Source organism: Osmerus eperlanus, chromosome 22 (genome assembly GCF_963692335.1).
Source record: "Osmerus eperlanus chromosome 22, fOsmEpe2.1, whole genome shotgun sequence".
In the NCBI taxonomy this organism is placed as follows: domain Eukaryota; kingdom Metazoa; phylum Chordata; class Actinopteri; order Osmeriformes; family Osmeridae; genus Osmerus; species Osmerus eperlanus.
In genome coordinates this window covers 913053-939700 of record NC_085039.1, presented here as the reverse complement: position 1 = coordinate 939700, position 26648 = coordinate 913053, and the positions used below count along the sequence as shown (strand labels likewise).

The window sequence follows — 26648 nt, the reverse complement described above, 5'->3', positions numbered from 1 at the left end:
GAGGAGGGTTCTGGCAGGGCAGGTGATCAGAGACAGGGCAGAGAGAGGAGGGTTCTGGCAGGGCAGGTGATCAGAGACAGGGCAGAGAGAGGAGGGTTCTGGCAGGGAAGGTGATCAGAGACAGGGCAGAGAGAGGAGGGTTCTGGCAGGGCAGGTGATCAGAGACAGGGCAGAGAGAGGAGGGTTCTGGCAGGGCAGGTGATCAGAGACAGGGCAGAGAGAGGAGGGTTCTGGCAGGGCAGGTGATCAGAGACAGGGCAGAGAGAGGAGGGTTCTGGCAGGGCAGGGGATGTAGGCTGCAGGTGAGGGAGGACAAACATCCAGAGTTACAGTATAGAACACAGTACAGTGATAATCATGTGAGAGGATGAGAAGTCATGTTTCTGGAATGATTATGGTTGATTGTACATCAGACTGGCTTTTTTTACTTCTTAAAATAATTAGTTTCGATCATGTCGTATTTACCCATCATTCTTATAAGTCATCATGCGGCCCTCAACTCCACCTAACCTAAAGTGTCATAGTCTATACAGGAAGTGTCAGTGAAACATTTTCTCATACATTAAATGGTTTCAACAAGACCCTAACCCAGTATCCCAAAAAATATTGTGAAAAAACTTTGTTCATGGAGTTCATGGAATAGAATGACCATGGAGTTCATGGAATGTTCAAGTTCATGGAATAGAATGACCAGAACAATCCCAGTACAACCAAGATCAATCAGGGCCTTTCCTTCAAGCTGAGGAGCTGCTAGGGCTTGCATTAGATGAAAGCTGCAGCAACTTTTTGCCCTTCTTTCACGGTCCCTGTGATAGTGTCTAAATGCCTGTGTGTTAGTGTGTCTTCATATTTACAGTTAAGCAATGTTTTCTTTTCCCTCCCTAGGAAGACTGCTCTTGAGTCTGACCACGCCCCTCACCCTTCCCAGCCTGCTCCTGTAGGTCAACCCCCCTCCCTTGGAGTGGGCGTGGCCACAGGGTTGTAGTTGTAGCAATGAGCTTTCAGAGGCGCAGCAAAGGTGTGGTTCTGGTGGAGGTGGAGTACCTGTGCACAGACAGAACTGGCAGCAGCATCTCCATCAAACCCAATGAACATTACCTCCTCCTGGAGAAGACCAGCGACAGCTGGTGGCTCGTCTGCAAGGATGAGAGGACTAAGCCCTTCTACGTCCCTGCCAAGTATGTCAGGGAACTTCCCAGCAGGTTCCCACCAGACCATGCTGACCCCCCCAGACCAGACACCACCAGAGTCCCTGAGCCAAGACGACAACACAAGACACCACAGGTGTGTTTCAGTGTGGTGAACAGGGTCGTACTGAATGTAGAACAACATGGGGGGACGGTGAACACTCATTCACATAGATTTAGAAGCATCATTAGTTTATAAATGTGGTGTGCAGAATGATGTGTTACAGCCGTGGACATTGAACAGTTTTAAAGGATGAGACACTGTCCTGAAACTTGCTGTACAGATCCTCCCTGAAACAACACAGGGAGCATGTGTACAAGGACAGTGGGTAACACTTGACACAGTGTCAACATGTGAAACAACACAGGGAACATGTGTACAAGGACAGTGGGTAACACCTTACACAGTGTCAACATGTGACTCTGAATGAGGTTTAATCCAAGTCACTTAATATGCACTTGTGTTTGCTTTTAAAATGCATTGTTAGGTAATCCTAAAATATTTAAAATTGTGTTTGAGTGTTTTCATGACTCTAGACTGCTGCATCTAATGTAGATAGCCTCTGATCACAAAGATAAATAATTCTCTGAACTTTTGGTACCAAACCTCAGTTTGACAGCAGTATTACAACTTGATCCTGTGACAACTTGCCCCTGTCTCCCTATTATTATTATTATTTATTTATGAATCGTTACTGTGTTTCAGAGGGCTGTCTCTAAAATGAGTCTCTCTGGGAAACATGACATGGACACCAAAGCTAAGAGGTAAGATGAGAATCCATAACTGTTCATGACTGTTCTCCATCTCAGAGCTCAGCAGTGATATTATGACATCATCATTAGTCAGAACTGTTATGCTTCTAATAAGGAAGGGTGTGTGCTGGTATTTTTACGGTGACAAATATCTGAAGTAGTCATTAAAATCAGGATCATCATGTGACATTTTTAAAATCTTCTAAATGAAGGTTAGAACTCATAGCCTGGCTGTGCTTGTTGACAGGATCAGACTGCAGAGACCAGCCTCATCTGTACCCAGCTGTGTGTCCATGAAGAGTGACAGGTATATAGATCGACCCATCAACTTCAGTGCTGGAGGAGGGCCTTCTAATGAGAAAGGGTATGTACTGACCTCTGCTGGTTAACCTAAAACAGGGTTAGAGCTGCTGACTGTCTCTACTAAAACACAGGGTTAGAGCTGCTGACTGTAGATACTAAAGTATTCCTCATCACATCTCTACTAAAACACAGGGTTAGAGCTGCTGACTGTAGATACTAAAGTATCCCTCATCGCATCCCTACTAAAACTCAAGGTTAGAGCTGCTGACTGCCAGACCATGTGGTTGAGCAACACAGTGACCTGCAACCGGAAACATGGATGAATACAGGGCAGCCTCCTATACCATCCGTAGTGCGGTTAAAGAGGCAAGAAACTGGAGTTACAGATGCAAGGAAGCAATTCCAGGGGACTGTGGCAGGGACTACGCACCATCACAGACTACAAAGCGACACACACACCCGCAGTGAGGGCCGACGCTTCTCTGGCGGATGAATTAAACAACTTATTTGCACTAGGGATGGGCGGATCGATCCTAAAGTATCGATATTTTCGATACTGGCATTGTATCAAAAGGATCGATTCTCAATTTGAAATATCAATCCTACCTGGGATTTCTTTTAACCCTTGTGTTATCTTCGGGTCATTCTGACCCATCAGTCATTGTGACCCACCGTCGTTTGCGACAGATTTACCGCATACAAAGACAAAGTGAAGCATTTTCTTTTAACAGCTAGGCTGTCTCAGACCCCCCACATTGCAAAGGTTAAAATACAATTATTTTAATTTGTTTTTGTATTGGGTAAAATTGGGTAAACACAACGATGGTTCGTTATGAACCTTTGGGTCATGTGACCCGAAGGCAGCACGAGGGTTAAACAAGTGATTTTATAATATTTTTATAATAGTTGCAGGCCGCATAGTATAGAAATATACTTAAATAAGAAAGTCAATGGGAACTATTTTTTCTTCCGCTGTGTCTGTACTTATCATGAGTTCATCAGCGGCAGCGCACCACGCTCTCTCACTCTCACTCAGTGAAAGCACACTCAGCGCAGATTCGAGTGCATTGCTGCGGTCATGAAAGAAAAAGAAGCATAAAAAAAAGAAGCACTGAAAGAAAAAGAAGCATAATCTGGAGTTATTTCACTCCAGTTAACAACGATGAAGCTTTAAGTGACATTTGTCAAACAACAATACGCCATTGTGGCAATACCACAAACATGACAAGCATCTAAAAGTTACCCTAAAGAGCACAACGAAGTACAGCTGACGCGAGCAGAGGAGGCAACACAGACACGTAATGCCTGTTGCGGTTTATTTAATATTAATAATGATGGCTTTCAGAATGCATTATAAAATTACTCAAATCAAAGATTTTCATAGAAGTATCGGTTTTGATATCGACGATACTGGTCTTGAAAGTACTTGGTATCAGATCGAAAAGAAAATGATTGGTATCGCCCATCCCTACTTTGCACGCTTCGAATCGGATAGCCGACAAGAAAACTGTACTCCCGGCCGGAGATGAGGAGACGCTCAATGTGGCAGAACAGGATGTGAGAAAGATGTTTACCGTATTTTACGGAAAATAAGCTGCGGCTTGTACTCCGATTTTACAGTTTTCTTGTGCGGCTTATATTTCGAAGCGGTTTATAGTCTGGTTTTAGAACAAAAAAGTGGCTTCTCTCAAGATCTCTACTGACCATGCAGCTAATTTTATGCTCAACACTTGAACGGGGGCTTATTACTTGAAAGAGGAATTATTTACTGTTTTCTCAGTTACACTATCAGGGCTTCGAAATACAGTGACTTGCTAAAGTAGGCAAATGGCAAGTAGAACATAACATTTCATAATAATTTCAGTTAATCAAACAGCTGCAAACCCAGTGAAATGTTATAGGCTAGCAAGCAAAATAACGCTAGCATCGCTAACAACATTACTAATTCAACTTTGGTAGTCTAACCAAGCTCTTTGTAAGTTCGTTTTAGATATAAATGTATATGATAGTGTGGACAATAAGACACGGACGCGGTCTCTTTTCATAACTTGTATTTTACCACTACTCTTCTTGACATTGCCATTCGACCAGCCCTCACTGATTTCACGTAATGCTTTCAGCATCAAGCCTACGGCAACTCCCGAGGGACAAAACACCCTTGTCCGTTGTCACATAGAAAGGTCTGCTACAGTAGGCTATCCTCAGGATTTGCAAGCTAGCTAAACTTATAATATATCTAAATAATTTTGTAGACATAACAATGGATTCTGCCACTAAATGAGTGACTTGGATTTATTTCTGGACATACTATCCACAACCAAAGTGTGTTACACAATGCTGTAAGATCGCCTATACTCGTGCATTGCTCTTGGTACCCAGAATGCCCTGCGGCAAGCTGAAAAGCTACTAAGTTAAGGGCATTAGCTTAGTTAAATAAGCATTGTTTGGAGTTCTATTGTTGTGTTCGTTCTGTTTTGATATGTGTAATGCTATGGTCTATAGTTTAGATAACACGATGCAGTTTATTTACCGTAAAATACGGTAGAAGTGTAAACACTAGGAAGGCAGCAGGGACTGATGGCATTAGTGGGCACGCGCTGCACAGTTAGCTCCTGTGTTTACATTAATATTCAACCTCTAAATAACTTTGATCAGAGCGAGTATTATTAATAGTGGGGTCGAAACTGACATCAGTAGATTCTGCAACATAACCATGAGCACATTTACCTGTATCACACTTAGTGTACTTTCCAAAATTGTCAGCGAATCTAACTCCACAACCTCAGATATTGATCCTATACCCACAACATTCTTTAAGCGAGTGTTTGATAGTGTCTCAGGTCCGGTGCTAGAGATTATAAACACATCCCTTAGAACTGGCGTCTTCCCAGATGCCTTCAAAACAGCTGTTGTAAAGCCCCTATTAAAGAAACCCAAATTGGATAACAGTCTACTTGCAAATTACAGACCAATATCAAACCTTCCATTAGTAGTAGTGTATTGAACTGGCTGAAATCATATATCACAGGAAGGAAGTTTTATGTTAGTTTAGGTGACCATAGGTCCAAGAAACATGAGAACTGCTACGGGGTTGCTCAAGGAAGCTGCTTAGGTCCATTACTTTTTTCTCTTTATATGTTACCACTCGGCGACATAATCAGAGAACATAACATAGATTTCCATAGCTATGCGGATGACACACAACTATATATATCCACTGAACCCAACGATGCAACGGCCATCAATTCCATTACCAACTGCCTGTTGGCAATAAACAAATGGATGAATGATAACTTTCTTAAATTAAATGAAGACAAAACCGAAGTCCTACTATGTGGCCCCAAATCCAAAAGAGAGATGCTTATTAAGAATCTTGGAGGCTTAACCCCCTGTCTTAAACCAGAGGTGACGAGTCTCGGTGTAATCCTGGACTCAGATTTGAATTTCAACTCTCACATTAATAAAGTGACCAAAACAGCTTTCTTTCACCTGAGGAATATAGCAAAGGTACGACCATTCATAAACCAAAATGATGCAGAGAAGTTAATTCATGCTTTTATATCCAGCCGGCTGGACTACTGTAACGCACTTTTCACTGGTCTTCCCAAGAAAACCACTGAAAGACTACAGCTCATTCAAAATTCTGCAGCTAGATTATTAACCAAAACTAAAAGGAGAGAACACATTAGTCCTGTCCTAGCTACTTTACACTGGCTCCCTGTTACCTTCAGAATTGACTTTAAGGTCCTTTTCCTCACATACAAATCTCTACACGGACAAGGACCTAGCTACATTGCTAACTCCTTTATAAACTACACACCAGCTAGAACACTGCGATCATCAAATGCAGGCCTATTAGAGGTCACCAGAAGCAGTCATAAGAAGATTGGTGATTTGGCCTTTGTCAATTACGCCCCAAAACTATGGAACAAATTACCCATAAATATTAGGGAAGCAAACACTCTAGACATTTTTAAAAGACAGCTTAAAACCTACCTTTTTACCGAAGCATTTAAGTAATTTTATCTCAAAAGGGTTTTCCTAAGTTGTTTTCTCTCTTGAACAGAGATCTTATTGGGATTTTTATTTTTGTTTGAATTGTTTATCACTTGTATTATTGTTTTTATTGATTTTATGTAAAGCACCTTGAGCTACAATTCTTGTATGAAATGTGCTATATAAATAAAGTCTTACTTACTTACTTACTTACTCTCCCTCTCTCAATGTGTGATTCCCACCTGCTTTAAAAAGTCTGTTGTGGTCCCTGTCCCAAAAAAAGCTTGACCCAGTAACCTGAATGACTACCGCCCCATTGACCTCACATCTGTGGTGATGAAATGTTTTGAGAAACAGGTCAAAACTTTCATCACGTCCTCCCTACCTGTCACCCTGGATCCGCTGCAATTTGCATACCGCCCAGACAGATCTACAGACGATGCAATAGACTTCATTCTCCACAAACCACTCTCCCATGAGGACATTGGGAAAGGGAAGCTGTGCGACCTTGGTTTGAACTCCCACCTGTGTAGGTGGGTTCACAGCTTCCTAACCGGCAGACAAGAAGTTGTCCGCATGGGCACCCACACATCATCCCCTCTCACCCTCAACACCGGATCCCCTCAAGGCTGTGTGCCGAGCCCTCTGCTGTACTCGCTGTACACCCATGACTGTGTGTCAACATCTGTAAACAACACCATCATCAAGTTTGCCAACGACACAGCAGTTGTGGGGTTGATCTCCAACAGGAACGAAGAAGCCTACAGGATAGAGATCCTTCACCTGGAGAGCTGGTGTCGGGAGAATAACCTCCTGCTGAACGTCGCAAAAACCAAAGAACTGATTGTGGACTTCAGGAGGAAACAGCAGGGTGATATCCACCCACTATGGATCAACGGGTCTGAGGTGGGGAGAGTGGACAGTTTTAAATACCTCGGTGTGACCATCACACAGAACCTGTCCTGGTCACTTCATATCCAGAGAATTGTGAAGAAGGCCAGACAGCGTCTCTTCCACCTCAGACGCTTGAGAGACTTTAAGCTCTCACTCAAGGTGCTCAGGAACTTTTACACCTGCACCATCAAGAGCATCTTGAGTGGGAGTATCACTACCTGGATGGGCAGCTGCACCAAGCAGGACTTCTCAGCCCTGAAAAGGGTGGTCCGTTCAGCCGAGCGGGCCATCAGAACCACCCTCTCCGACCTGCAGGACATCTACCAGAAAAGATGCAGGTTGAGGGCTGAGAAGATCCTAAAACATCCCAACCACCCTGGATACTCACTCTTCTCCCTGCTGCCGTCAGCCTGGAGGTTCCGCTGCCTGAGAGCCAATATGGAGAGGATGAGGAGGAGTTTCTTCCTTCAGGCCATCCGTCTGCTCAACTTAAAGCGTTGACATACTGCTGTGTGCTATTTTATTTATTGTAATTTATTTATTTATATTTTAATATCCATTTATGTCTCTCTTAGAATGGTATGTCTCTCTTAGTATCCTTTTTATTTATTTAAGTGGTTGCAGGTACACAAACACAGTTCACTGCATATTGTACCATGTATAATCATGTATGTGACAAATAATAAAATCTTGAATCTTGAGTGGGAGCTGTTATTTAATATTATTTCATTAACATGTGGTGTTGGTCTTCTCTTTATGTATCTATGGTTAGCCACTAGACCACCATCAGGCACATCAAACCCTTTGACCTCCTGTTGTGTTTGATCAATGAGAGACAGGACCACAACCTACCAGTCCAGTTGTCCCCTTTAATGTTGAGGTCTTAACCTCCTGGGTGGAGGAGTGCTGCAGTGTCTAAAGCAGGCTGCTAGCAAACATGCACCCCTTTGTGAGGTGGACTCTGATGTCATTCTTCAGTATCTGGTTGAAAAACAACACACTTGTTTACCTGGGAAGGACAGTGTTTCTATCTTTGATAAATGTATTAAAGGAATAGTGCCTTGTAGTGGTATAGAAGATGGTTTACTTGGTAGTGATGGTATCACTCTGATACAGTGTGTCTGTGTGTATGCAGTTAAGTTTACCACTCATGTTTATGTATGAGATACTAAAATATATTGTAACTTGTTTAACTACATGCTCTTATGTTTCTTCCCATTGGCACTTATCTGCTTTTAACAATGTATGCTTCATGTTTTGGCTACGCAATGTTTTTCAGGCGATCTCGTTGTTTATGATCTCTGACCTATGCACTTTTGTAATGCTCTCTCTTGGAAGTCACTTTGGATAAAAGCGTCTGCTAAATGAATAAATGTAAATACTCTTTAGTCGATTATCAGCCCTTGTACATATGGTTCATGTGGTTAAGTCATGTAATCTCTTGTCCTCAGAGATCAACAGGAGAAGTCTGAGTCAGACCAGAGTCACCATGAGGACTTGTCCTCCATATTTACAGTGAGTTTTGTGTTAATCTAAAGTACAATCAAGACATAATCATTTTTATCATGTTGTTCTACTGTGTAGATAGTTCCTGTTTCATCTGATATCTCCCCTCCCTGTTTCAGGTGCTTGAGGAGACTGTAATCAGGTTTGTGAAGAAAGAGCTGAAGAGGATGAAGAGGATTCTGAGTTCAGATTACCCAGGATGCTTAGAGAGTCAGAGGGAGGACCAGGAAGTGGTGGACCCTGAATATCAGAAGCAGGAGAGCAGTGCCAGAGAGGGAGCTCTGAAGATCACACTGCACGTCCTTAGGAACATGAACCAGAAGGAGCTGGCTGACACTCTGGAGAAAAGTAAGAGACTCCATATTTAGTCTGATTTGACAGATTGATGGTATATGATGAAGGTTAGATATCCCTCACACTGTCCTCGTTGTTTGTATAGGCAGCCCATGTCATCCAGGTGGCACTGTCTGACTTCAGCAAATCCCTCTCCGATATACTCAGTTGTTGTCTTCTGTACACCCCCGTGTCGTCGAGGTCAACGATGCATGGGAATGGGTTTTGGTGTAAAAATTGTGTGTCAATAATATTGAATGCATTGTAGTAGTTCACATTACATGTCAGTGCTTAGATTTCAGCCTAAAACAGGTCATACTGACTCAAATAAACTGTACTTCATACTACTGACAAGATTTTGACCTTAGAATAATTAAAGTTACATTACAAAGTAAAGGATACCTTTACTTTGTAATGTAACCGCCGTCCTAATTGCCTGTACACGCCATGTGGTAGCACTGTCTGACTTCAGCAAACCCCTCCCCTTCCCTTTACTCAGTTGTTGTCTTCTGTACACACCCCTGTGTCGTCCAGGGTCAACGTGACTGCCCTTGGTGGAAGCCCCGCTCGGTGGGGCATGTGAGACAGTATCCATGCGAACAGGCTTTGCAGACATGCCTCACACCCGCGACAAATGGTGAACGTTTTACAGTCCTTCTTCACCGGGCAGACATCTCTTCCTCTTACTGGCTGAGACCGGTGAGGCCGGTCCTACCGATGCGGCAGCCTTTTCGGGTTGCCGTCGAGGTGGATCGCGACCGCTGGCCATCTGGAGACCTTTCACAACCGCCGCTGCCGCTTCCATGCAGGGGAGATGTTGTCTTCTTTCGATCAGTCACGAGTCACGAGTGCCCTTCCAAGCTCCTTGATGAAAACTCTCCTCTTGCGCTTACGAGGCATCTATTTGGGGTTAACCTCTCTCCATATCACAAAGGCGTTGTAGGAAGAAACGTCAATGATGTTGTGGAAGATGACCAGGGGCCAGCGGGCAGTCTTTATTTTACAGCTGTAGCAAGCGATGACCATATCTAGATTGTCGACACCTCCTTTGTTGCAGTTGTAGTCCTGGACGATGGTCGGTTTCCCGTCGTCTCTATCACTGGTTTCCGTGTCTGTGTGCCGTGTGCACTCATAAGTAAAACATTCTTATTTTTCTTTGGGAGGTAGGAAACTAGGAGTTCACTGGGAGTGAAGGCGAACTGTGACGACAGCACCCGTCGCGTTATTAGCAGCTCAGACGGAAGCTCGGACCTGTTCTTTCGGACCGTGCCCACCATGGTAATGCTCCTCATCATTAGGTTGCATCTGAGTTCGTAAGAGGTAAATAAATTGTCACATGTGACTTTGAGATCCTTCAGGGCCTCTGTCATATCGAGTACGATGCGCATCCCCTGGTTCTTCTCCGGGGCTCCGTCAATCTACTTCCCGGTGTAGACTTGCATCTTCCAAGCGTAGCTTGATTTTTCATCGCACGTGACCCATGACTTGATCCCGTATTTCGCTGGGTTGCTTGGCATATACTGCTTGAAAGGACACCATCCTCTGAATGCGACCAGTTGTTCATCCAAGGTCACTTTATGCCCTGGGCCATAGAGGCGTGGTAATCTCTCTACCCACATATCCCAGACCTCTCTTATCGCCGCCAACTTGTCCTTTGCGCGTCTCCCACTCAAATATTTTATTTTTCTTAATTTCCATTTATTATGGCGTGAGTGGCTGTAATGTAGTGCTCACTACATTTGTTCAGAATATAAAATTATGAAATTAATTGATTTCAAAAGATATAGCGAAGAAACACTCAGCCATACACAAAATCGCATAGGAAACGAATAGACCCATGTTGTGTTTCAAAGGGTTACGCGTAGGCTATTTTGATCGTATTTTCTGGGTTAGCAACGACGTTCTTAGTATGAATTTTTAATATGTGGTGTCAGAAGGAGCTGTGATGTCGTAGAAAATACGGCTCCAGCCTCGAAACAACCCCAAATACGTGATTAGTAGCCTACATTCGGGTAGTGTCTATGGGAACCAGTTGTTTTAGAAGAAGCCAAAACAAGATGTTACCTGAATAAATAGTTAATAAATACGTAACGATTTACCAGATCTTTTATGAACTAGAATAGCTCGCAGTGTAAAGCAATGGGCTTTGGTGTAATACGTGTTTTTGCTCTAGTGCGATCGAATCCCACTTCATGCGAGCCTGCAAATGTATTATTTTGTTTCCATTTATTTTGTCCTGAATGGATGTAATGTAGTGCGCACGTACCCTATACTTTCATACTTTCCTATTCGCCGCAGCAAATATGCGATCCGACTTGAAAATCGCCAGTAATATGTTTTGTGAATTTGTGACGAATCAGGTGATAGAGGAAGACTGATATGTGAAAGCACAGCTGGGGAACCAGTTAGCGTGGAAACCAGTTGGGCGACAACACCGGCGAATCCAGCGATATACATTTAATGCCCAGTTGGGCGACAACACCAGCCCTGATTATGGTATTGCAGCTCAAAGTGTTCAAACAAACAGAATGGCTCTCAATGGGACTTGATGTACTTCTCTGCTGCATGCTCATTTGGTTGATATATAAATTACTTCAAGCTTACCATCTGTTTATAGCTGTACACCCCCCATCTTTTAATATTTTAAACTTTCATGCTACAAAATCAATTGAAGTCAGTGGAAGATATTCTTTTCATCATATTTGCTCATTTTACTCAATAAGAAATGATAAAACATTGCAAAACAATACTTCGCTAATGCATGGTGAATTTGATTAAATATTAAACCTTCACTATTCAAGGTATCAAAAGAAAATTAATTCAACTGCTGTCAGCAAACACACATTTTCTTCAGAAAATTTACCTCCAGAGCTCTGACGTTTTATCAAATGTTTGGAGTAAGGTTAGGGGAGATGCCACTAAAATATTTGCAGCAGCGGCCCCTCCCAATTCTCTTTTTTTTTTTTGCTAGCCGTTCGATTTGACCTATTGTTAATTGACCAGGCACAAATAGCAATTATAACCATTGACAAATCTGATAAGACAAATTCATCCAAATATAATAAATTGTTTTATGTCTTCCAAAAATATAAATGTATCAGAAATATGAATACATTTTGCCCCAAACGAGCGAACTGAACAGCAGTGCTCAATGTAGGCTACTTGCATAGCCGTTGTAGATCGGTTTACTCACTCCTCAAGTACACTCCCGGTGAATGCATGAGACCTGAGAACTACGGTGGCCGACATGTGCAAACGCGCTGCAAATTAAGAAAACACATGCAAATAGACAAAACACAAGCAAATTAAGAAAACATCTTCATGAATTTGACAACACATGCGCAGCATTCAGCAAACGTGCTGCAAATACACACAACACAACCAAATACATAAACGCGTTGCAAAATGAAAGCACGCAAACCAAAAACGCTGCAAATACATAAACGCGTTGCAAAAACGAAAGCACGCAAACCAAAAACGCTGCAAATACATAAACGCGTTGCAAAAACGAAAGCACGCAAACCAAAAACGCTGCAAATACATAAACGCGTTGCAAAAACGAAAGCACTCAAACCAAAAACGCTGCAAATACATAAACGCGTTGCAAAAACGAAAGCACGCAAACCAAAAACGCTGCAAATACATAAACGCGTTGCAAAAACGAAAGCACGCAAACAAAAAACGCTGCATCCAGTTTTCACAACTGAAGTTGACCAGGCCTCTAGGGGGAGCGCTAAGTGGAACAGCTTGATTTTCGGCCCCACGGAGCGAAAGAGAGAGAGCATATGAGAAGTTTGGACCAACATCGAAGTAAAGAGGCGACATAAAAATGTTATTTTCATTTTTACATGCGGCCCTCCTCTTTTACAGTTTTTCAAAAGAGCAACTTCGATTTTGGTCCCATTTCCAAAACAAACTTCTCATATGTTGTCTCTCTCTCGCTCCGTGGGGCCGAAAATCAAGCTGTTCCACTTAGCGCTCCCCCTAGAGGCCTGGACAACTTCCGTTGTGAAAACTGGATGCAGCGTTTTTTGTTTGCCTGCTTTCGTTTTTGCAACGCGTTTATGTATTTGCAGCATTTTTGGTTTGCGTGCTTTCGTTTTTGCAACGCGTTTATGTATTTGCAGCATTTTTGGTTTGCGTGCTTTCGTTTTTGCAACGCGTTTATGTATTTGCAGCGTTTTTGGTTTGCGTGCTTTCGTTTTTGCAACGCGTTTATGTATTTGGTTGTGTTGTGTGTATTTGCAGCGCGTTTTCTGAATGCTGCGCATGTGTTGTCAAATTCATGAAGATGTTTTCTTAATTTGCTTGTGTTTTGTCTATTTGCATGTGTTTTCTTAATTTGCAGCGCGTTTGCACGTCGGCCACCGTAGAGAACACCTGTACCTCAGTGTGCGAATTACGGGGGGGTTTGGGGGAGTCTGACCCCCCCGATTAAGGCTCGGACCCCCCCAAAAGAGGTAAAAACCACAGGTCGGGGGGGTCGATACATTTCGTTCTTAACTGTAATCGTAAATATTACAATATATTTACCATATTCATTCAGTAACAGGTTGGCGATACACAGAAATGTTGACTTTATGGCAGGGAATATCACACACAGTATTACACTGACTGCCATCTAGTCAAAATTCACTCAATAAACACAGCGCGAGTGACAAGTGCCCAATACAACTCAAGAAACAGCGCGAGTGACCAGGCAGTGTACACTGCTGGTTCAATCACCTCAGTGTAGCTACGTAGCGTTACGTTCCGCGTCGTGAGAAAGTTCAAGAAAGGCAAGTTATCTAATACTGAAGGACTGAAATATTTTGTGTGTATTCCAATATGTAATGATGGTATTCAATGACACAAATCTGTGTTATAGAAAGAGTGGTCTGGAGTCGCAGAGGTCCGATAATATCAGCTTTAATGCAGCAGTTGGAAATCAACAAGTACAGAGCTCTGGGGTTGTCTACGTTTTCCTACCCGCAACAGAGTTTGGGCTGGTTCACGAAGTCCAACTCGCTATCTGTCCCTCCCCAGCATATATTTATACAGTGCAATTAAAACAGAAAGATGAAAAGAGGGTTGAGCTTGTTCTCTCGTGCATCAGGGAGTTGTTCTTGCCTACGCGTCCCACCTGCTCGGGTGCCGTCTCCACCCGGTTTCAAGGTTGTTTCTGAAAATGAAGAGATAGAGACACAAAGAACAGCCTGCTTCCCACACCCTGTGTGAGACACCATGTTTAAGCCTGAGCACACTTCTCAGATCATAAGACAGAACTTTAATAAGCACAATATATTCTTTAATACCCCCAAAAAATCTATCACGAATGTATTTGTAATGGCAATTAGCTGTATAATATTCACAAGAATGTTAATGATAGAAACATGGTTTCTATCCTTCTGAGCTCTGCTGAGAACCAGGGCTTCAACAACGACAAGCCCTGGTTCTCAGCAGAGCTCAGAAGGTTGAGGTCAGAGGAGGAGGAAGCATTTCGGAGTGGTGATAGAGACAGATACAAGGAGTCGAAGAACAGGTTTAGCAAGGCAGTGAGAGAGGCTAAACGACTGTACTCAGAGAGACTGAAGCGTCAGTTCTCTGCTAACGACTCTGCTTCTGTCTAGAGAGGGCTCAGGCAGATTACCAACTAAAAGCCCAGAGCCCCCCACTCCACTAATGACTCCCGCCTGGCCAACGACCTGAATGAGTTCTACTGTAGATTTGAAAGACAATTGGACTGTCCTGAACCTAACCCTAACCCTTCCCACCCACGAGGCCTCCTCCCTCACCCCCTCTACAGTGACAACTCTCTCCATTCAGGAGGGTGAAGTTAACAGACTTTTCAAGAGGCAGAACCCCCGCAAAGCAGCTGGGCCGGACTCTGTCTCTCCTGCCAGCCTCAAGCACTGCGCTGACCAGCTGTAGGTGTTCACCTACATCTTTAACACCTCCCTGGAGACATGCCATGTGCCAGCCTGTCTAAAGTCCTCCACCATCATCCCTGTGCCCAAAAAGCCAAGGCCAACAGGACTCAATGACTACAGACCCGTCGCCCTGACCTCTGTGGTAATGAAGTCTTTTGAGCGCCTTGTGCTGGCACACCTCAAAGCCATCACAGACCCTTTCCTGGACCCACTGCAGTTTGCCTACAGAGCCAACAGATCTGTGGATGACGCCGTTAACATGGCCCTCCACTTCACCCTACAGCACCTGGACTCCCCAGCATCCTTTGCCAGGATCCTGTTTGTGGACTTCAGCTCTGCCTTCAACACCATCATCCCTGCCCTGCTTCAGGACAAGCTCTCCCAGCTGAACGTGCCTGACTCCACCTGCAGATGGATCACAGACTTCCTGTCTGACAGGAAGCAGTGCGTTAAGCTGGGAACACAAGTCTCTGACTCCCGGTCCATCAGCACCGGATCTCCTCAGGGCTGTGTCCTTTCCCCTCTGCTCTTCTCCCTGTACACCAACAGCTGCACCTCCAGTCATCCGTCTGTCAAACTTCTGAAGTTTGCGGACGACACCACCCTCATTGGGCTCATCTTTGACGGGGATGAGTCTGACTATAGGTGGGAAGCTGACAACCTGGTGACCTGGTGTAGCCAGAACAACTCAGAGCTCAATGCTCTTAAGACAGTGGAGATGGTTGTGGACTTCAGGAAGAATACAGCCCCACTCACCCCCATCACCCTGTGCGACTCCCCAGTCAACACTGTGGAGTCCTTCCGCTTCCTGGGCACCATCCTCCCCCAGGACCTCAAGTGGGAACTGAACATCAGCTCCCTCACCAAAAAAGCACAACAAAGGATGTACTTCCTACGGCAGCTGAAGAAATTCAACCTGCCAAAGACAATGATGGGGCACTTCTACACAGCCATCATTGAGTCCATCCTCACCTCTTCCATCACCATCTGGTACGCTGCTGCCACTGCCAAGGACAAGAGCAGACTGCAGCGTATCATCCGCACTGCTGAGAAGGTGATCGGCTGCAATCTGCCTACCCTCGAGGACCTGCACACCTCGAGGACCCTGAGGCGTGCGAAGAAGATCGTGGCCGACCCCTCCCACCCTGGTCACTTCCTGTTCCAGCTACTCCCCTCTGGCAGAAGGCTGCGGTCCATCAGGACCAAAACCTCACGCCATAAGAACAGTTTCTTTCCATCTGCTACTGGCCTCTTCAACAAGGCCAAGGACTCCCATTGACATTCATTCACTTATTTAACTATTATAAGTCCATCTAATGGCAATTCAGTATGCATAAGCCACTTCATCTCAGTTTCCGATTGCACTATGTTGACCATTCACGCTGCTCATTCTATTCTTATTCTTATATATATTTTATTTCCTATTTAAATTGTTGTATTCTTAGATTGTTTAGTTCTTAGAAATAGTTAAACTTTTGTACTTTTACTTAATTTAAGATCTGTATATGTTTAGTGTTTTGCACCTCCCTGCCACAGTAAATTCCGTGTTTGTATAACATACATGGCGAATAAACCTGATTCTGATTCTGATGGTTAACCACCCAGCTAACAAGGGACGTCCTGGGGACGTCATTTTGTTAGCTGGGCACCCACCAACTTAAAAGATAGCTATCGCTAGCTCTGTATCAAGCAAGATAGCTTAATTTATCTGTCTCATTGGTTGTCAGAATCTGGAGAGATTTCACTACCGTATTTTGTGATGAACAGTCAGATATGTTCCTCTGGTAGTTTTGTAAAGATCAACTTTTTTTTATTTCAGAAAGAAATGATTACAATAGTGTTTGTAGTTTTAGTAGTGCGTGTGTGCCATTGCCGTTTACTTGGTTGGGGCGGCGGCAGGGGTGAACGTCGTTCCGGAGGCGGGGGGTGGGGGGAGGGTCACTGAGTTGACCCCCCCGATTGTCATTGTATAATTCGCACACTGCTGTACCTCGTCTAGTCAATTACGTGCTTTACCACTAAACTCTTTCCATAGAAACCAACGGGACCACAGCTCTAAACAGCTTTGATGCTGGGTCTATATCATACAGTCTATGCCATATCCATGACTCTGGTCTAGTAGCCTATATGCAGTCAAGCCACCACAGCAGAAGGCGCGAAGGTTGGAAGAAGCCAGGGAACTGATCACCGGAACACGGTGACTTGTTTACATCCGGCTAGAAAGAAGCGCTTGAGGGAGAATTTCGTAAACTATCCGAGTTTTTCAACACCAAAATGTCCAAACTAGATGTGTTCAAGGATTTTCTCAGTGAGCGCTTAACAACAGCAGTTTTGGAGATATTTAGGGCAGCTGAAAAATCGTTTGCCGAGTTCGAAGAGGAGATTTCTCTTTCAAAGGAGGAGAGTGCGCGACTGCAAGGGTTGTTGGACATTGTTACTCAACCTAAAATCAAGATTCGCCGAGCAGGTGATTATAATCTGCTATGTTTATATTCATTCATCTTATTTGATGTAGCACAGTCAGACCGAAATGTCGTGTCAAAATTTGGGTAGTAAATAAAGTCAGAATGAAGTAAGTCACGTTTCTTTTGTGAATGGACGATGGAGTTAGGGTGGACAGACCAAAAATGTCCTATCAGTTTTCTCTCCGTTTTACTTTTCAATCCGTATGTAACCTAACGTAATTTAAACTAATCCGAAGTCACAAATCCAGTTTTTGTGCGTGATTTTAGGTAATTTTTTTTAAACGTTCCACCGCTTTAAGCCTTGAGTTTTGTGGCACCGAGAGCATAGACATACATGTATATCAGTGGCGGCTGCTGGTCTTTCAAAGAGGGGAAGCTCATTTTCGGCATACATCCTAAAAATGTTTTATTTATTTGGCTAGTTCACTGGCTAGTTCACCCCTACGACACTAGCCTACTGAATGAATGAACGAACGAACGATCTAACAAAACAATATTAATAAAGGAGGAAATGTGGAAATAAGGTTAAACTGAAACAAGGAACGTGGTGTATAATTGTGTGAAATGTATGATGAAAATTGGTTAGCAATTTTGCCAAGCAAATACCTAGAAATAGGTTGCTGCAGTTTGTCTTTCAACTACAGTTGCAAAATCCGCGATGGGACTGAGTTTGAATAGCTTTGGTGACTTTTTGTAGTACAAAATTACTGTCAATCAAAAGGAGATGCAGTCTTTCGCAGAGCCATAGAAAAAGAGAGTTGCGACACTTCCATAGACTCCCATTGTTATCGAGGAATGCGGAAGTAAAGCGTGTCACATGCGACCTGTAGTTCCAAACATTGCATTTTCCACCGTTCAACCCCATTCATTTTCAGTCTCCGAAGCAAGTTAGCTGGTAAATTGATGAAAATCCTTCATTTTTTCATATTTTTACCACCACATATCAATTGTTATTAGTAGTGTTTCATATAGCTAGCTTTAGATAAAGTTTATCGTAAGATTATAGCTTGTTTGATTCGAAACGCAGTTAGAGCTTGACTGTAGGTCTAGCTAGTATCTAACATAAGCAACACTTTTACTGAAGCTAGCTAGAGAGCACGTGTATCATAACCAGAAGTCAGTTGGCTTATAGTTTGTCAAATTAGTTCTAATTATTGGTGTTCGTTGGCATACAAAGTAAGTCTTCTATATATAGCTCTTATTAGCCTAGTTAGAAGAGCTAGCAACAATGAATTGCAAATTAAGTGGTCCGAAGCAAGTTAGCTGGTAAATTCACGAAAATCCTGCGTTTTTTCATATTTCGACCACCACATATCAATTGTTATTAGTAGTATTTTATATAGCCAGCTTTATTTAAAGTTTATCGTAAGCTTGTTAGATTCTAAATGCAGTTGGAGCTAGACTGTAGGTCTACGTAAGCAACACTTTTACTCTAGCTAGCTGTACATGTATCATAGCCAGAAGATCACCGGATCACTACAAACAAAAGGAGTGGAAGAACACAGGACATATTGTACAATAAAATGTTTTATTGAATGCAGTTGGTTGCCTTGTTTATTCTGTTCTATTTACCAAACTCCTTTCTTGTCTTAAATTGAGCAGTTGCTGGTGATAATGGTTAGATTCAACTTGCATCAAGTACTACAAATATAAGTGTTGTTAATGTTGTAGGCTAAATTGTAAGTGGGCTGATGAATAAAAAAACGTTTAACAAGACCCATTTACTTAAACCGTCCAAGGTTAAACGTTAAGTGGAACAATATAGTCCTCATTAGGCTACTGTTTGGTAAGTACAGTATGGTACAGTACAGTACAGTTTGTACAGTATGGTAGCTAGCATAGCCATTTCTAGCTCTGCTTCACAATATTGCGTTATGTATAAGTTCATGTAATACATACATGTTAATAAAGTATCAGACATACATGATACAACACACAAGTAACCAATTGACATTGTGTTAATATACCGAAAATGTCCGTGAATCGAGATGGTGCTGCTGTCTGTCCCGCCGAAAACCATTCAAACAGGTTGACAGCAGTGGGGGTTTTGTTTAACTACAGGGAGCTACCGGAACCACGTGACGAAAAAGCTCTAGCTTTTTTCCTGTGTTTCACTGGCAGTGAGTGTTCACAATGTTGTATTTCACTCCATTCTACACCAAACAAGTCAGGGAGGACTGCCTTTTGTAGATACAAGTCTGCTGAAGATAGCCAGAATATCGGATTTCTTTAACCGAGCCTGTTTCATTCATCATTTGCCTGAGAAAGCGACTTCCGTTGGCCAGCTGCATTGAAAACCATTCAAACCGGTTGACAGCAGTGGGGTTTTTTGGAACTACAGCGAGCTACATGAACCACGTGATCACGTGTCGGCGAGATCAAAGCGTGTCGCAACTCTCTTTTTCTATGGCTCTGGTCTTTCGACAGACCCTCCAATCATCACGCGGAAGCCCAGCGTCCAGGCCAGCCCACTCCTCCATTCACCCCCAGAGACGCTGAGCGTCCGAGGCGGGACATAATCTCAGCATTCATCCAATGACCGTATAGTTTCGAAGCACTGAAAAAAACTGTTAAAAGCAGCCCCATTGAAGTCCATGGAAGCTGAGCTTCAACAGGGAAATGCACTGTGACGCTACGGGAATGTATGAGAAGGAAATCAGTCAGTCGACCTGCTAATATATGTAGCTGATTCTGAAAGAACTCGTCTTCGATATGAACGTGTTCTAACGCATTTAAAATGTTAACACAATAGTAAATATTTGACCATTAATTTTTTGAAATTTTAGGGGACGCTGAGCTTCCCTTGCAGTCTTAAAGAAATCGCAACTGATGTATATGTCTATGACCGAGAGGCTGTCAAGCTCCCTTTAACCCTCGTGCTGCCTTCGGGTCACATGACCCAAAGGTTCATAACGAACCATCGTTGTGTTTACCCAATTTTACCCAATACAAAAACAAATTAAAATAATTTTCTTTTAACCTTTGCATGTGGGGGGTCTGAGACAGCCCAACGGTTAAAAGAAAATGCTTCACTTTGTCTTTGTATGCGGTAAATCTGTCGCAATACGACGGTGGGTCACAATGACTGATGGGTCAGAATGACCCGAAGATAACACAAGGGTTAAGAACGCCATTGTTCTACGTCACAGAGCTCTGCTTCTAGCCAGGGCGGGAAATATGACTTACGTCATAGATATATATAAGGGGTGTGTCTATTACGAACACTTTACAAAGTACACTGCAATACAGTGCACTTACATCTGTAGTGCACTCCGTCGCTGATTAGTGCTGTTTCAAATGAAACACTTACGTTAACCACTTGGTTAACGTAAGTGTCTGCTAACGTGACGTCTGCTAAATGACTAAATGTAAGTGCTTGGTACTAGACACAGCCAAAGGCTACGCACTGCAAACGGTCAAAAAATGCAGTGTACAACGATGGACACTACTCGCCCTAAACGGGCGCCATCTTGGCTACGTAGCGGAAGAGGAGGAGCCCTTTCGGCAGCATTTCATTTCTAAAATAATGGCGGACAAAATGACTTGCGAGCAGATTTGAGTCCGTCACTTCTGCCTTAGATTCGCGGGTGCCGCGAGCAGATTTGCGTCCGTCACTTCTGCCAAGTGGTTAACGTAAGTGTTCCATTTGAGACAGCACTAATCAGCGACGGAGTGCACTACAGATGTAAGTGCACTGTAACTTCCGGGTTCTGCAGTTCCACTCTAGTTCCATATGAGGGCGCTAACGGTCGAGTGCAGAATGAATGGAGGTCTATGGAGCTATACCCCTCAAAATCCACTTTTCTCAGGATATAATTCTTTGTCTAGTAATTTGAATGTTGAATTCGAAAGGGGAGGTAAAAAAAATACACACTGCTGGGTTTTAGATTTTTTTTAAGTCGCCTTTTGTTCTACAAAGCCTTTTAAAATGGCAATGATGTCATACACATTGTACGGCCAGAGATACCGCATTACGGCAAGCTCTGGTCACTTCCTTTTTTCTCTCGAGGCATCGACAACACAGCTGACAGGTTAGGCTTTCCCTGTCAATACACATGCTAGAAAGAGTTTTGGCTTGCTAATGTTGTTGCTAATGTTGCTAATGCTCTGACATTCTGGGGTCCGTTCTCCGTACGTCGCTTATTACATCCGAGATCAAATGACACATCCAAGATGACATCATCTTGCTTATCATGATCTGGCTAATTCGGTTCTTCGAACACACTTGTTGTTTATGATTAGTATAGCTGGATTGAGTTATACGTTGGTCAAAAAGGGGGTATGTATCGATAGTAGAAACCTTGATCATCAACGCTGCTATTGGCTGCTCACATAAGTCTATGGCTGCTCACCATGGCCAAAAAGAGCGCCCCGTTTTTTCCGCAACAGAGCCAACAGAGCAATAGCTTGCTCGAAGTTTACTCCGAAGCTAGGCCTATGTTTTTTTATTTTCATACTTTGTTTATCATCTTTAATGTCATAATGTGGTTTCAACAAATTTATGATGTAAATGACACCCTCACAAAAAAAACGATGGGCTATATCTCTCAAAAAGTATAGGCTATTAGCATATCGCGCTGTGCTTGGATCTATCTATCACGCAATGAGCAATTAATTCGGTTTCATGTTAAATTCTGCTAATTATTCTTGCACCTTCCGCAACAGATTGTTGCCTTAAAAACGGACAAGACATGTCTGTGACAGACTTCCTGTATCACCTCTGCTTATATAGTCGCAATCAAATCTTGTTTACATAAAATAAACCTGCTCCCGAGCAGGTTTAAGCTAAAGGACTTGTTGCTATGACAGCAAGTCCAGAATGAGCTTCGAAGAACCGAACAATCCAAGATAATGACAAATCGTCAACAATCAAATCCAGCTATGAATAATTGTTATTTAAAAAAAAAAATAGAATAATTATTCAGAAGTATGCAGTGGCATAACGACATCTCTGACGTTGATAACAAACCAAACCGTTAAAAAACCGGTTGAAAATTGAGCAAGTTATGGTCATTTAAAAAGTACATGTAGCACAACACAATGTTATGGGTGAGGGAGTTGACTGTAGCAAGATGGCCGCCATGTGCGGACGTTCGACTCCGTTGTCCGGCAACGCGGACGAGACATCTAGCCTTTATATATATCTATGACTTACATTCTTTGTACATTGCGAGCTAACGTTGTGCGGTCCTTCACTATAAATAATGATGTTAAAAGACCCAGGGGCGCCGCCAGCAATTTCGGGCCCCATGGCAAAAAAATAAATAAAAATAATTCTAAGATTTGCGCCCCCCCACGGCGCAAATTGCAAATCGGACATATGAGGTGTTGTGGTTGGCGCCCTCTGTTGGTAGTGCGGGAGGGTTAATTAATGGATTGCTTCTTGGAGTTCAATAGTAATGGGAAGACTGGGGTGCTGCTGTCTCATCTGTTGTTAAGTCTGTTAAAAGGGGCAGGGAGTCGGGACAATGATTTAATCTGAATATCTTGCAAAATGTTTCCCTGCACTGATTAAATGTTGATTAAATTTTTTTGGGGGTTACTGATTGAATCCCTCTCTTTTGTCTATCCTCTCTTTCTTTTTTCTCTGATCTTTTCCGAAACCCTGATTTGTGTTTACCATTCATTGATCATTCATTGTATTATTATATTTTAAATGTATTATATACTCGATGATGGTTTATATAATATAATTTTATATTACTTTTTGCCTATTTTTTGGGGCCCCTGTCAGTCAGGGGCCCTTAGAATCGTCCTAACCTTTCCCCCCTATACGGCGCCCCTGTCGAGACCACAAATATGCAAATGTTTGTCACGTTTGGCGCTACTGTTGTTATGTAGTGATGGTGGAAAAAAAGCTTTCCGAAGCAACAAGCTATTTGACACAATTGTGTCGAAAAAGTATCGCTTTTTAGAAGCGTTAGATACATCTTCTCCATAGGGACAACTGCTGGTCAGTTCATGGTATGGCGACTGTATCGAGCGATGGAAGGAATCAAGTGACGTCAAGTCCTCGAGATGTCAGTCTCACAATCGTCATTGACAACTTGATAAATAAAGGTTATGTGACAAATGTGTCGATGTGTAAGTGTCAAAAATATGTTATCATATATCTTGTTGTATTATAAACAACGTAACGTCTTTGCTACTTTAAGTTCCTAAAATTTATTTTTAGGTTCTTATAGCATGAACATGAACATGAACAGCTAAGAGAAGTATGGCCTCGTGGTAAGAGCGCTGCTCGGATCCTCAGTCCGACATAGTGAGATCGCATCCTCGTACCCCGTTTTAGTGGAAGTATATGCTAAATGAATACATTATTATATGATAATGTAGGCTAGCGGTTAAGGTTTTTGAACATGATTTTGCAACCGGGAAAGGGATGGCCACATTTGAAGGCTGGTAAAACTAGAGAAAGATGTATGTGCTTGTGTACACAGGCTACACTCTCACATCTCACATCTGTATCTATCTCTGTCTGTCTAGCTCTGGCAATCTATCTGCATCTCTGGCTCTGTCAATGAATTTATTCTATAGCGTCCGTAAATAGGCCTATGTCTCCTCTCTATAACCTACGAATATTAGTGATTTCTGATGTCTTTTTAAATGTTTGCATAAAAGCCGTTTGTCTCAGCTACTCGTGTGACGTCCGAAGCTTCGGACGTCACTTCGACAGGTGATCACGTGGTTTCTGCCCATTTGAAGCCACGCTCGACACGTTTGTGTCGGTACCAATTGTTTCGAAAGGTCGATACCTCTTTGTGAGCACGGTATCGAGCGTAACATCACTACTGTTATGTTCATTTTTGGCCACTTGGGGGGGTATTTAACCTTGAACAGGGCTTGGGTGTTGGGTGCTTGTTGTGATATTGGCATTGCCCATTCTTTTCAAATACCTTGATTAGATTTTTTAGCAAGTTTTACAGAAATCTGCAAAAATCGAGGCTTACAACGCTACGACTGTCATAGCTGCCATATGGCGAAACAAGGTCACATAGCTAGCTACGTTTTCCTGAAGCAAACAAATGCTTCGTAACAGAAGAGTATTTACTTTTTATTGGAGATATTGACAACAGAGGTTAAGTAACTTGTCTTTCATCAAAAGATCGTCTCCGTTTTCAATTTGAAGCAGTAGATCTAGCTTACTGTAGGAAATCTCCCATTGAATCCTCTCTCTAGCTTTGCTTCGGCTAAAGATGGACGACGATGACGATGCATGCATTATTCACGCCTACGGTGTTAATACAGTCTGTAAAAATACCACTTTGACACACTTGCAAGAAATGATCCGCTGGTTAGATGTAGCATGATCTTATTTACTATCCACAATAGTTCAGCTTTTTGCAGCAGCAGCAGCATTTATGCACCGAACCGTACCGTTCCACCCCTAGTACACACAGTGCATTGCTCCGTCTTGGTAACTTAACCATTGCCGCCGCCGTCAGTATTGCCAGTATTGCCATGGAAATACTACTTTTGAAACAAGTATTGCCTCATTTGCTTGGCAAAAGGCCAACTTTTTCGCAGACCTTATGAGGTTTATTTAATTTAGAAGACTTAAGTAAACTAATGACAACCACATTTTATGTAGTGAGGAATCTGAAGCGATACGAAAACATTACACTTTTCAACTATGACCATACCTATGACCACTGGTATTCTTCGACCCACTGGTGTCGAAATTCAAATGTCCGTATCATTCTCACTCACATGCTCTGATGACATGGCGAATTGTCTGCTTCATTTTAACACGTCAGATTTGAGTAGCCTATGCGATTGCTGCGTGCATCTTGACGAGAGGTTGATTTTTTTTTTTATCGTTCCGGGAGGGGGGCGGGGGGTCGCGGGGCTGAAGCCAACCTGATGTGTTGAATGCTCAGAGCACGTTTTAAAACGTATTCTTAAAATACACATTACTGTTTTAATAAATGCTCATAATAAATCATAGCATATTGCCTAAAACCTAAGGTAAGCACAAAAATAATCAGTGATACATTTGCGACCCATTAAAAATGGCAATGGCATTTCAAAAGGTCGCAAATGCGACCATTTCGGTCGCAGTGTATTGTCCTGCATTTAAATTTACTGTCTCTCCCCTTTATGTAACCACATTCATTTTTCAAAAATCATATGGCATTTCAAAAATAAATAAATACTGAAAGTGTCAAAATATCATGTGGTGCGACCGGTCAGGCATGACTGCTATTTTAGAAACTTCTGGAAATTTGCTCATAATGTATTAAAATATATTTTCTGCCCTGTTTGGCATCATTTCCAAAGTGTTTTGTAGTCTTATATGAAATTACAGTGTTCTTGTATTGATATTTCTGTCATAATATACAAACAAACTTTGTCCGAGTATGCCCATTTTATGAAATATGCGGTGCGACCATCAAGAATTACAATTTTGGCGCTTTTATTTTGAATTCCACTGAAAGCAGGGCTCAACGTTAACATTTTTTGGCACTGGCCCCACCGGGCTAGTGGGTTTGAAACTTACTGGCCCCAGGACAATTTTTGCTGGCCCCCCCCTCCAAAAGTTGTAATTTATCATTGTTACAACAAAACCAAAGACTTCTAAGTTGTGTTATTCTGTTAACATGTTTAACCATTTATTAAACACATCCTGGATATAAAAAGAACAAAAATGAAATCACATTTCTAGTGATAAAAAATAAAAAGGTAATAGTCAGCCAAACAATTGACTTTTAACCTAAAACATGACGTGCTCTCTTCCCTGCTGACAACCATCTCTGCACAGCTCTGTCAGGCTGAAACTGAAAACTCTGGTCCCTCAATGCTAATATATAAAAGCTTCCATAGCATTTCATCAGTATGTGATACTAAGTACCCAAGTCGACACCATTCTTTTGCTGCAGTTCAATAGCCTGGGGGAACGAGGTGAACGGCTGGCCCGTCTTAACCCTTGTGTTATCTTCGGGTCATTCTGACCCATCAGTCATTGTGACCCACCGTCGTATTGCGACAAATTTACCTCATACAAAAACAAAGTGAAGCATTTTCTTTTAACCGTTGGGCTGTCTCAGACCCCCCACATTGCGAAGGTTAAAAGAAAATTATTTTAATTTGTTTTTGTATTGGGTAAAATTGGGTAAACACAACGATGGTTCGTTATGAACCTTTGGGTCATGTGACCCGAAGGCAGCACGAGGGTTAATTACGTGATATTACGTTGTTATAAGTCGTGCAATAACACGATGGGCATCTACATGTAAATTCCTAACCAGCATGGTCAACGGCCTGGAAGATGGATTGTCAACCATCCGCTTAGCTGTCACGCA

At 42.7% G+C, this 26648-nt stretch overlaps 1 protein-coding gene across 1 annotated transcript in view; it reads left to right on the top strand.

The window, feature by feature from the left end:
- The window catches only part of LOC134008503 (zinc finger protein 260-like), a 67120-nt gene that overhangs the window by 18160 nt on the left and 22312 nt on the right, over positions 1–26648 (top strand). The window contains 5 exon segments of the mRNA XM_062447913.1: positions 886–1284; positions 1894–1952; positions 2188–2304; positions 8585–8648; positions 8759–8987. Of these exon segments, the coding sequence (XP_062303897.1) occupies positions 994–1284; positions 1894–1952; positions 2188–2304; positions 8585–8648; positions 8759–8987 (760 nt within the window). The 5' untranslated portion in view covers positions 886–993.